The 13,169-nt window shown below is 44.7% G+C and overlaps 1 protein-coding gene across 2 annotated transcripts in view; it reads left to right on the forward strand.

Moving 5' to 3' along the window:
* Positions 1–13,169, forward strand: part of LOC128344664 (inter-alpha-trypsin inhibitor heavy chain H4-like) — a 52,789-nt gene that overhangs the window by 31,099 nt on the left and 8,521 nt on the right. Inside the window, exons 14-18 of one of the 2 annotated variants that reach the window (XM_053295308.1) lie at positions 1,407–1,433; positions 1,528–1,644; positions 2,043–2,069; positions 3,814–3,837; positions 9,004–9,057. In XM_053295308.1, coding sequence (XP_053151283.1) covers positions 1,407–1,433; positions 1,528–1,644; positions 2,043–2,069; positions 3,814–3,837; positions 9,004–9,057 — 249 coding nt within the window. The remainder of the gene's footprint in view (positions 1–1,406; positions 1,434–1,527; positions 1,645–2,042; positions 2,070–3,813; positions 3,838–9,003; positions 9,058–13,169) is intronic. The other variant, XM_053295309.1, reaches the window with a different exon arrangement.

A 13,169-nucleotide genomic window follows, 5' to 3' on the forward strand; every position in this document is an offset into this window, starting at 1 on the left:
GCTAGAGGAATCAGGATTATGCTGAATACATGCTGCAACTGAGTGAGGAAAAATGGTTTTAACTGAATTATATATGGCATTAAACACATCGTTCATAGACAGGCTTGAATCAGGAAGTATACTGGAAGTGGTCCTTTTTTATATCCAAAAATGGCTACAGAGGGGTGGATTCAATCTGGGATAGCAACGCACAGTGAGGGGGACGACCACGACCCCATGCACCGTTTATGCACTGATAATCTCCCCCGGAGTGTCAGTTGGCTCCTGAAGCAGCTTTTTGTGCAAAGAGCCACTCGAGAAGGATTTTTGGTGTAGAGTTTTCACCATTAAAGGTTTATATTTGTTTTCTTTTACCTACATCAAATTAAAAACAAAGCAAACATGTATAATGTTTATAAAATGAACAGGGCATGGGAGTAGCCATGCTGCTTCCCAACAGTGATGTCCTAAGCATTATCCAGTAGGTGCTCACCATACTCACTGGACCCCATTTCACACAACACTAACATTGACAACAGCAACAGTACCTGAGTAGGAAATTTCATTTCCCTGTGACAAATATTGTTCTTTGACATCTGAAGCCTCCACAAAATTCAATGTGTGTGCAAGTATTATGTTATAAATCTCCCACTCCAGCCTACTGATCCACATATATTTGGCCTCATAAGTCTTATTCTACCTATTTACCATGAAAAATTAATTAGCTAGAATTTGCATTGTTGTTGAACTACTGATCACTGCAGGTTCCTCCAAGGTATGCCACAATGCAACTGTTTTGACATATTTGTGTTGAAAAAGGTCTGTGTCCACCTTAAGTGGTGTAGTGGGGAAATGCTTGACTAACAAGCAGATGGTTGCCGGTTCAAATCCCCGCTGGTACTATATCCGGCAGCAGTGATATAGGAAGATGCTGAAAGGCATCATCTCATACTGCGTGGGAGGAGGCAATGGTAAACCCCTCCTGTATTCTACCAAAGAAAATCACAGGGCTCTGTGGGCTCCAGGAGTCAAAATCGACTTGACAGCATACTTTACCTTTAGAATATTGTCAGGCTAGTAAATTTCAGTCTAGCACAAGGGCCATGGCATAATCCAAGGAGAAAAGTGCATGCTCTTTAGTTGTGAGAATCAAAAAGAGGTCATATGACACAGCACAAATAGCTTTAGGTCACTTGAAGAAATACCACATAAAACATTTGCAGGATACAGTATATTATAGTATGGTACAGTCATGGCCCGAAACCTCCTCTGTCCCAATTTTCACACCATATACGGCCAATTCATTCAACAAATTCAGCAAACATTTCACTGAGGTTCTCAGCCAAGAAAAAAGTTCTCATTTTTCTTGGACAACTCATTCGACTCGCTTTCTGATGTTAATTCTGTTTTATTGTTCCTTTGTGCAGATAATGAGAATTTATGGAGAGATGGAGGTATGTAATCTATTTCAGCCATTTAGTATTGAGGAATGTATTCCTAAATACTCTATACTGGGAGAAGAATTTCTAACAATGAGATCTCTCATAGGTCGTCATACCACAGGAACATGGATGTATTCACGTCGCCCCATTATGAACCTCATGAACGGTTTGACTACTCGACACAGGGATGTTCAGCTTACACCTTTAGTCCAGACAGAGCCAAGTACTTTTGTTTTATCTATCTATCTATCTATCGTATATTGACAAGCTAGTAAATTTCAGTCTAGCACAAGGGCCATGGCATAATCCAAGGAGAAAAGTGCATGCTCTTTAGTTGTGGGAACCAAAAAGAGGTCATATGACACAGCACAAATAGCTTTAGGTCACTTGAAGAAATACCACATAAAACATTTGCAGGATACAGTATATTATAGTATGGTACAGTCATGGCCCGAAACCTCCTCTGTCCCACTTTTCACACCATATACGGCCAATTCATTCAACAAATTCAGCAAACATTTCACTGAGGTTCTCAGCCAAGAAAAAAGTTCTCATTTTTCTTGGACAACTCATTCGACTCGCTTTCTGATGTTAATTCTGTTTTATTGTTCCTTTGTGCAGATAATGAGAATTTACGGAGAGATGGAGGTATGTAATCTATTTCAGCCATTTAGTATTGAGGAATGTATTCCTAAATACTCTATACTGGGAGAAGAATTTCTAACAATGAGATAGATCTATCTATCTATCATATTTATATACTGCCCCATATTAAAATCTCTGGGCAGTTTACAGATTAAAACATAAACAATTTTTTTAAAAATAGGTAATTTAAAACAGTTTAAAATTACTATCAACAAAATGTTAAAATATTATGAACTAAAAGCCTGATAAAATAGATGTGTTTTCAGATGTTGCTTTAAAACAGCCAGAGATGGGGAGCCTCTGATTTTGTCTGGGAGTGTGTTCTAGAGCCCCAGGGCCTGGTCTTGGGTTGCCACCAAACAAGCTGATAGTAACCATAAGCAGACCTTCCCCAATGATCCTAATAGGCAGTGAGGTTCATGAAGAAGAAGGAGCTCTCTTAAATACTCTGCGTCCAAGCCATTCAGAGCTTTATAGGTAATAACCAGCACTATGTATTCTGCCCAGAAACCTATTTGCAGCCAGTGTTAGAATAGGAGTATTGTGTTCTCTTCAATTACCCCTGGAGACCAAACTGGCTGCTGCATTCTGCACCAGTTGCAGTTTCCGGATTCCGTACCTATGCTTATACAAATTGGCAATTATTCCTTTCATCTGGAAAATGTTATTTCAAATTTCCCTTCTGGTTTTTTTGGAAATCTTTTACCATACTTCTATTTGATTAAACAAATAACACTAGTATAAGAAGACTTCTTGACGTTATGATCAATGCTGTATGGACTGCATGTTAAAAACAAACAAGAAGTCAAACATTCTTCCCCAAGGTAACCCATATTCTAATCTTCATCAGGGGTGTTGTTACTATGGACCCAGGTGGGACATTTGTCCTTGGATCCCTGAGGGTGAGGGGGCATTGGCTGGGTGACAGCTTGCTCTTTGCCCTCCAGCTCCCAACTCACTAGCATGCCAGCCTCCCCATGGCAAGAGTCAGGTTCAGGAACGGAGGAGGAGAGAATGGGGAGGGGGAGGCATATCAGGCAGCATCCCTACCATCTCCTCTCGTGATTACTGGCTGGCTCTGTGCTCCCACTTGCCTTCCGATCCCTCCCCCTCCATGTCTTTGATAGGCAGCAACCAAGAATACTGATACCCACCAATAAATCTGCTTGACCAGTCTGATGAATTTATTTAAATTAGCTTTTAACTAATGTGGATAATGACATTATCTCCGGCGTTGCCAGGTTTTGTACTATTATTTGTAGATGCATACTGTTTTATTGCACATTTTTGCTGGTCAATGACCAAATAAACTTCTCTCTCTCTCTCTCTCTCTCATCACTGTTGGTGGCAAGACAAGACAAGACAAATTAATCTGCTTTAGAATGGGGGGGGGGGATCCCCAACTTTACTTAGTTTCTCCTGGGCTCTGGAGCCTCATAGCTTGGTCCCATGATCTCTCCCATTCTCCTTATTACTGGCTGGCTAGATGCTCAGGCTCAACCTCCATCAGCCTGACTGATATGCTTAGCAGCATATCCCTGCCTGGCCTGGCCCACCCCTCCCTTGTCATGAATGTCCACTTGCTCTCCCTCTGTGAAATGAAGAGAATCACCTCTCTTGGTGATTCTCAAGGTGCACTTTCGTTCAGTTAGCAGGGGGCAGCTAAACTATAACATCCAAACATTTAAACTGCATCCCATTTTTCCTAGTATTTTTACACATTAAAAAAAATATGATTCTATTTCAGGTGGAAGAAGAGGCTATGTTTCAAGTAAGTGACTACAGTGGCTGGATTCAGATGTACACATGCACACAGTTAGCACTAACCAGAGTTAAAATCCCTAACTCCATTTTGCATCGCAGACATACAGTTAACCACCCTTCACCTAACTGAAGTAGAAGGAGAGGGAAGCCCCTCCCTACCGCTCATCCTCAGAGGCTGATCCCACCAATCCCTGGCGACTGGACTGTAAGCAAAGCTTCACCACATCCTAGGTCTGGCCATGATTGGACATGATCTGCAAGGGATGTTCCCTCATTCAAGGATAATGCAAGGATCATGCAAGGGATCAAGCATGATCATGCAGGGGATGTTCTCTCATTCCCTCCCTGCAAGGGATGTTCCGGCACTCTCCAGCTTTGCTGGACAGCTACCTGGCATTGCTGACAGCTTAACCCCTTCCTCTCTGCTCTACCAGGGACGCTGTCTCAGCAAGCGAGCTTCCCCAAATAGACTTGTGAGCAGATAAATCTACTGCTGTGGGGCACACATCCTCACTGGAGTGTGTGGGTGTGTGTGTGTGTTTGCTCGTGGCTGAGGGCAGCCATTCATTTCAAATATGCCCATGCATGGCATAGCATTTCAGTGAAGGGCACCCCTACTCTCCCATCAGGTGTTGTGCCGGCACCCCTCGGGGGCTGTTCTTGGAGTGGTGAAGTGCTGCCGCCCAAAAGCCATGGTTCATCCTGCAATGTGCCACCTTCAAGGGGCTGCCCATGTCCCTTCCTTCATTGCCCACCACCACAGCCAGTGATCATCTCGGGCAGGCAGATGCCACCAACCCCGCAAATAGAACATCCCCCAACATGGACTCCCCATGCCCTCCATCTTCACATGAACTCACCTGCACCATCCCAGTCAAGGGCCCCTTGGTCAGGTTCGGCTGGTTCTTCCAACCAGTGCTGCTCTTGTTGGGTCAGCTCCAGGCAGGCTTCGTCCACAATCCCGTGTGCCCGCGGCATTCCCATGATATCAGTTTGTGACTCCTGAAGATGTGGACAAGCTGATTGGAATGGTGCGGCCTACCACCTGTTCTCTTGACCCTTGTCCGACATGGCTTATATTATCTGGCAGGGGGGTTGTTGTAGAAGGCCTGGTAGAGATTATAAATGCTTCTCTGAGGGAAGGTAGGATGCCTCCTTGTCTTAAGGAGGCAATTATTAGACCGCTTCTGAAGAAGCCTGCCTTGGATCCCTCAGAGTTGAGCAACTACAGGCCTGTCTCCAACCTTCCTTGGCTGGGGAAGGTAATTGAGAGGGTGGTGGCCGGCCAGCTCCAGACAGTCTTGGATGAAACTGATTATCTTGACCCATTTCAAACTGGCTTTTGGGCTGGCTATGGGGTGGAGACTGCCTTGGTCGGCCTGATGGATGATCTCCAACAGGGAATTGACAGAGGAAGTGTGACTCTGTTGGTCCTTCTGGACCTCTCAGCGGCTTTCGATACTATCGACCATAGTATCCTTCTGGAGTGTCTGAGGGGGTTGGGAGTTGGAGGCACTGCTTTGCAGTGGTTCCGCTCCTACCTCTCAGGCAGGTTCCAGATGGTGTCCTTTGGAGACTGTTGTTCTTCAAAATCTGAACTTTTTTATGGTGTCCCTCAGGGCTCCATATTGTCTCCAATGTCTACATTAAACCGCTGGGAGAGAACATCAGGAGATTTGGTGCAGGGTGCTATCAGTATGCTTATGACACCCAAATCTATTTCTCCATGTCAGCATCATCGGGAGAGGGCATAACCTCCCTAAATGCCTGCCTGGAGTCGGTAGTGGGCTGGATGAGGGATAACAAACTGAGACTGAATCCAGCTAAGATGGAGGTACTCATTGTGCGGGGTCGAAACTCGAGAGATGATTTTGATCTGCCTGTTCTGGATGGGGTCACACTTCCCCAGAAGGAACAGGTACACAGTCTAGGGGTTCTTCTGGATCCGAGCCTCTCCCTGGTGTCCCAGGTTGAGGCGGTGGCCAGAAGTGCCTTCTATCAGCTCCGGCTGATACGCCAGCTTCGTCCATTTCCTGAGGTGAATGACCTCAAAACAGTGGTACATCTGCTGGTAACCTCCAGACTGGATTACTGTAATGAGCTCTATGTGGGTCTGCCCTTGTACATAGTCCAGAAACTACAGTTGGTGCAGAATGCGGCAGCCAGGCTGGTCTCTGAGTCATCTTGGAGAGACCATATAACTCCTGTATTGAAGGAGCTACACTGGCTGCCGATATGTTTCTGGGCAAAATACAAGGTGCTGGTTATAACCTATAAAGCCCTAAACAGCTTGGGCCCTGGGTATTTAAGGGAACCCCTTCTTCGGCATGAACCCCACTGCTCACTGAGATCTGCTGCAGAGGTCCGTCTGCAGCTGCCACCGGCTCGTCTGGTGGCCACTCAGGGACGGCCTTCTCCGCTGCTGCCCCGAGGCTTTGGAATGCTCTCTCTAGTGAAATAAGAGCTTCCCCATCTCTGACAGCTTTTAAAAAGTCTTTAAAAACACATCTCTTCACCCAGGCTTTTAATTAATTTTGTTTTAATGGTTTTAATGCTGTTTAAAAATATTATTTTAAAATTTTTAAATTGTTGTAATCTGTGTGTTCCCCCACCCCCCCACCCCCATTTTTGTTTTTATTCTGTTGTAAACCGCCCAGAGACGTAAGTTTTGAGCGGTATTAAAATGTTTTAAATAAATAAATAAATAAATAAATAAATAAATAAATAAATAATCCTCTTTGATCCCCTTCCTTCCCCATTGACCATCTGTGAGTCTGTTAGGAACAGATCAGCTGCAGATCACTGCAGCTAGTGCAAAACGTGGCAGCGAGGGTTTTATCCGGAGCTGCCCGTTGGGAACATATCACCCCCATTTTGAAAGAGCTGCACTGGCTACCGGTTCGTTTCCGGGTCCAATTCAAGGTGCTGGTTTTGACCTTTAAAGCCCTAAACAGTTTGGGCCCGGGGTATTTGAGGGACCGCCTGCTCCCAAGGGTTGCTGCCTGCCTGACGAGGACATCTGAGGGGGCCCTGCTCCGGGTGCCGACAATGAGGGAGGCCCGGCTGTCGTGCACTCGGGACAGGGCCTTCTCTGTCGCTGCTCCTAGACTCTGGAATGCTCTCCCAGTGGCCATTCGTTCCTCGGACACCATCACGGCTTTTAGAAAGCTTGTAAAGACTTGGCTTTTTACCCAGGCTTTTACATAATTTTACTGCGGCTTCTGTGTGTTTTTATCTGTTGTATGTTTTTATGGCTTTTTAAATATGTTTTTAGCTTGATGTTTTTTATTGCTTTTTTATTGTTTTAATTTTTGTAAACCGCCTTGGGGTTGTGTTTTTAACGAAAGGCGGTATAGAAATGTAAAAATAAAATAAATAAATAAATAAATAAATAAATAAATAAATAAATCAGTGGACCCCGGGTACTGCTGGATGACCTCCTCAGTGGTGGTCTCATCTTCACACCCCCTTGCCCCCCTCAGTAGAACTATGGCCCATAGTGTGTAGAACTCAGTAGAACTATGGCCCATATGGCACAAAGGCTTGAGCACCCCACCCGCCCAGCCCTGAACTTCAGAACTCCCTAGCACAAACAACCCCATCTATGGTGCCTACTGCATTAATGATTGGCCTTCAAGGCAATGGCTGGGCTATTTAGTGCTGCTGGTGTTCTCAGGGGATAATTAGCCCAGCAGTGATCAGACACCTTCCCCCCACCCCAACCCTCTCTGTTTACAGACAGATCTAGGGGAGAGAAAAACAGGCTGGAGGGTGAAGTCCTGGGGTGCTGTCCTGGGGCAGTGGCTGGGTGGCATCTTTCAGGGCATTCCAAGCAGTTGCGCCCTGCCTGTGGGATTGCCTCCTCAGCGAGGTTCACCCAGTGAGCTTCACCAGATCAAGGACTGTTTAGTCATGCAGGCCACTTAGTTTTTTTTAACATTGTGCCCTGATGGTAAATGAGTTTTTAAAAAAGAATTTTAAGACATCATGAATGGTATCTTGTATTTTCCTCCTTCCCCACCCTGCCACCCTTCTTTGGTCTGCTGTGTTTTGATGTGTGGTGTGTTTTCATCTCATGTTTTAATGTTGTGTCATCAGGTACCCAGAGAACAATTTGTTATGGGCCAGCTAAAAAAACAAAGTTTTTTGTAATCATTACGATTCACTGCTTGGATGGAAATGAATGAGACACAATGAGGGGGAGACGTGGGTGTTCTCCCAAGGTGGCTTTCCACTGGAGGGCCCTTGCTGTGGGTGGGTACCTGAGAGCATGCCCCAAGAATAGCTTTTTCACCCCATCCCCTGTTTTTGGCTGGGAGTGGACTGAGGGCCATCAAGCAGGCATCACTGTTGCTAGGCAGAACCGGCGATGGAGGGGAAGAAGGTCATGGGCAGAGAGTGTTCTCTGAGGGCCAGCTGGAGAAGGCTGTGGCGTTCGTATTGATGGCATGTTCCTGGGCGGTTCGAGGACACCACCTCTATGATTGGTGTTAGAGTTAGGAGCTTAACTGTGGTTATGGGAGGGTCTGCCTTCAGGCATAACACTTTGGTGGCAAATTGCGGTTGTTGGCAGCAAACCTTGGAGAAAACAAGGTTTTCATGTTCATTCATTGGAACATGAAAACCTCATGTTCCAATCTGAGTTTGTCAGGGCAAACTGGAGTAAAGTTTTGAGCCTTGATAGCAGTTTTGCACATTTGGGCATACTAGTTACAAACTCTGGCAGCTTTAACTGTAGTTAAAGTGTACATGTGAACCGGGCCTATATATAACTAGTTTTAAGCAGTTTAATACTTTGAATGGATGCTCTGTTTCTGCCATGAGGCGGTAGAGTGGACTATTTCTCTTTAAGGGACAAAATGTACAATTCTCCCACAGTTTTCACTATTCCTGATTCCAAGTATATTAAATACTACAGTTTTTAAAATCAGTAATGTTTCCATTTCAGGTGGAAGTATTATAATCAGACCTGATGTAAGTGACTATGTATAGCTAGTTTTTATGCAGCTTAATAATTTTAATGTATGTTCTGTTTCTTCCATGAGAAGGCAGACGTGGGTTATTTCCCTTTGAGGGGCAAAATGTACAAATCTGCCATGATTTTCATTTTTCCTGCTTCCTGATATATTAAACATGACCATTAAAAAAAAACTCAATAATGCCTCTATTTCAGGAAAAAGTCGAATTAGAAATAGACTTAGCGGAAAATTTACACCCCTTCCTTCAAGTAAGTGACTACGTATAGCTAGTTTTTAAGCTGTGTAATACTTTTAATGAATGCTCTATTTCTGCCATAAAGAGTCCTTATACTTCCATTAAAATATTAAAGCACTTAATTATACCACACTGCCTGATACTTGAGTGCTATAACCCTTCCCTCTCTGGATTCTACATCCTTGAGGCAGGGAACCTTCAGAAAAGTTGCTCCATGAGATTGGTGGACAGGCCAGCACTGTGGGGAGGGAGATCAGGAAGCAATTTTTACGTCTGCCCACAAAAGCACTGTTCACTTCAGAAATAAGTCCATGAGAGCTGTGCAGCCCTCAGGGACATATATTTACATAGCACCCAATGGACAGTGTATAACATATAAACACCAGATTCCCATGATATAGGCATACACACACCTGAACCTCAGATAAACACTTCCTCTCATCCACACAAAGGAAGGGGGAGACACTAAGCCTAATGGGTTGGTTCAGAATGTCTCTGTGCACCATTATGCTGTGCTCACTCCTGGTGCTGATCTGCCTACCTGATGATCTCAATTTTCTCATTTTTGTGCTAATTTGTGCACTAATTCACCCTGGAACTCACCAGGGCAGTAGACACGATCACTCCTAAGTATCCCTTCTGACCTGCTTTACAAATGGCCCCTTGGTATACAGAGTGGGGTCTGAAGCAGCAAGGTGAGTGACTGGAATACAGTACAAGTGGAGGAGAACTCAGCTTGAAATTGACAGGACACAGCCTAAAGCCCATTTGAAGGTTTACGCAAAAGTGGTGTGCGCAGCAAAAAATCAATTTTGGTCTGTATGCATTGCTTCTGCAGATTCGCATTCAGCAGAGTCATCCCGGGTTGTGAAGAGTTTGATTCAGGCTCCTTCCATATCGAACCAACCCCTGGAGACTATGTTCTGCTACGATGCTTTTAATGGGTTCTTTGCAGACAAAATCTCTTGTATTCGTTCCAACTTGGACTCCACTGTTTTTGCAGAGTCCATTAAGGTGGTGTCCAGCAATCCCTCTTGCATATTAGATTGGATCAGTTTCAATCTGTGATGCCTGAGGATGAGGACAAGCTGCTTGGGGAGATGCGGCCTACAACTTGTTTTCTGGATCCTTGCCCGACATGGCTGCCTCTATTTAGCAGGGAAATTGTTGGAGATGGCCTAGTTAATATCATTAACTCATCACTGAGGGAGAGAGGATGCCTCCCTTGATTAAAGGAGGCCATATTTAGACCACTTCTTAAGAAGCCTTCCCTAGATCCCTCAGTGATGGATATTTATAGGCCGGTCTCCAATCTCCCATGGTTGGGCAAAGTGATTGAAAGAGTGATGGCTAACCAGCTCCAGGCAGTTTTGGGGGAAACTGATTATCTAAACCCATTTCAAACTGGCTTTAGAGCAGGCTATGGGGTTGTCAGCCTTGGTTGGCCTGATGGATGACCTTTACCAGGGAATCGACAGAGGGAGTGTGACTCAGTTGGTTTTCTTTTGGATCTCTTGGTGGCATTCGATACCACTGACCACGGTATCCTTCTGGTTCGCCTGTGGGTTGGGGATAGGAGGCACTGCTTTGCAGTGGTTCCGCTCCTATTTCTCAGGCAGATTCCAGATGGTGGAGCTTGGTGACAATTGCTCTTCAAAATGGGAGCTAATATATGGAGTCCCTCAGGGCTCTATTCTGCCACCAATGCCTTTTAACATCTACATGACACCGCTGGGTGAGGTCATCAGGAGATTTGGTGCAGGGTGTTATCAGTATGCTGATGACACCTAAATTTATTTTTCCCTATCATCAGGAAATGGCATTCATTCCCTAAATGCCTGCCTATGGGCAGTAGGGATATGCACAGAACTGGGCGGTGGAGGCTCGAAGGCAGGGGGGTTTGCTGCTTTAAGGGTGGGGGAGGGTCCACTTACCCCTCCTGCTGCTCTTCCCCCGCCGGCATTCCATTTTTAGTAAGTCCATGGGGCGGCAGCATACCTCCCTGCCGCCACGTTGGCCTCCATTTACCAGATATAGCCGGAAGTATCTGATGCGCCTGCGCGCACTGGTGCAGGCACATCAGATACTTCCAGCTATATCTGGTAAACGGGCAAATGGGGCAGCAGGAAGGTACACTGCCACCCCATGGACTTACTAAAAATGGAGTGCCAGTGGGGGGAAAGTGGCGGGAGAGGTAAGTGCACCCTCCCTCCCCTTCGAACCGGTAGAACCACCCACCATTCAAACTGGTTCACAGGCCCATAAAGGGCCTCCTAACCAGTTCCATGCATATCCCTAATGAGTAGTAATGGGCTGGATGAGGGATAACAAATTGAAGCTGAATCCAAGCAGGACGGAGGTGCTCATTGTGGGGGTTTGGAATTTGAGGGATGAATTAGATGTTCCTGTGCTGGATTGGGTTACACTCCCCCAGAAGGAACAGGTATGGGAGTGCTCTTGGATCCAGACCTCACCCTGGTATCTCAGATGGAGGCTATGGCCAGGAGCGCTTTCCACCAAATTCGGCTGATTTGACAGCTGCATCCATTCCTTGATGAAAATGATCTCAAAACAATGGTGCACCAGCTGGTAACCTCCAGGCTTGACTATTGCAATGCACTCTACATGGGGCTGCCTTTGTATGTAGTTCAGAAACTTCAGTTAGTTCAAAATGCGGCAGCTAGACTGGTCTCTGGGGTAACCCGGAGAGACCATATTATACCAGTTTTAAAACAGTTGCAATGGCTGCCGATACGTTTCTGGGAGAAATACAAAGTGCTAATTATTACCTTTAAAGCCCTGAACGGCTTGGGTCCTAGCTACCTTAAAGAGCGCCTTCTTCTTTATGATCTCCATCGCATATTGAGGTCATCTAGAGTGGCCCATCTCTAGTTACCGTCGGTACGTCTGGTGAAGACTAGCAGCCGGGCATTCTCTGTAGCTACTTCTGGCCTATGGAATGCACTCCTGGCAGATATCCATAATTGAGACTTATTATTGGCCCGAAAAACTTACTTGTTTGGCCTTTCCTTCCAAGGTTTTTAAGTTGTTTTAAAATTATTTTAATTGGTTTTAAATGGTTCTGATTTTTTAAAAATTATATTGTTTTAAGCAGTGTGTATTATGGTGTTTGTTTTTATGTTTTTTAAAACTTGTTGTGCACCACCCAGAGCCTTTGGATGGGGCAGTCTAGAAATGTAATACAATAAATAATATAATATAATATAATATAATATAATATAATATAATATAATATAATATAAGCAGAACTTGTCTTTACCCTGGTTTTGAACCTTAATATCCAGATCTACTACTCATCATTGCCTAATTGGCTTCTATTTTTAATGCTACATAACTAAACTGAGGCTTTATTAGCTTAGTCAGAAAGTATTTGAACAAATCTTCAGTTTACTTATGTAGCATTAAAAATAGAAGCCATTTAGGCAATGATGAGTAGTAGATCTGGATATTAAAGTTCAAAACCAGGGTAAAGTTCTGCTTACATTAGTAAATTAGCACAAAAATGAGAAAAGATAATCAGGTAGGCAGATCAGCAGCAGGATTGATTACCGCCCATGCCCATGTGATTAAGATGTGAACATGCTGTGAGTGCACATATGACTTAATCATGTGGAAGCAGCAGGGCTGTTTAGAAACTGGCCCATAGATAAGGGATGCTAATGACTTGGGTACCAAAGTGGCATAGATGTGGTGGTGAAGCTTGGAATCATTCTGAGCATGTGTATAAAGCATTTCTGTCTGTCTTTTAAAAATAAATCACCTGATGACGGCCCTTAGATAAGGGACGGCTGCCACAAGGATAATGCCCATTTTCACACTGGAAGAGCTAAATCACTCTCTGATGTTTATCGATATACTTAATACACTGCAGTAAAGGGGACTGGAAATAGTAGTCGGCCTGATATGGTAGCCAAAAGACTCTTTTGTCTGATATAGTAGCTAGATGACACTGCTGAGTGTGCTGGATGACCTGAGATAAGTCAAGGCTGCTTAGTTCTCCAAAAACATCAATCACACGGATGTTCTTTTTGTTCTGCCTGCCTCTGGGGGCATTTTACATTTTGACTCAGGAATAGGGGTATGCATGGAACTGGCATGGCTGGA

This window comes from Hemicordylus capensis, chromosome 2, assembly GCF_027244095.1.
Source record: "Hemicordylus capensis ecotype Gifberg chromosome 2, rHemCap1.1.pri, whole genome shotgun sequence".
Lineage (NCBI taxonomy): Eukaryota > Metazoa > Chordata > Lepidosauria > Squamata > Cordylidae > Hemicordylus > Hemicordylus capensis.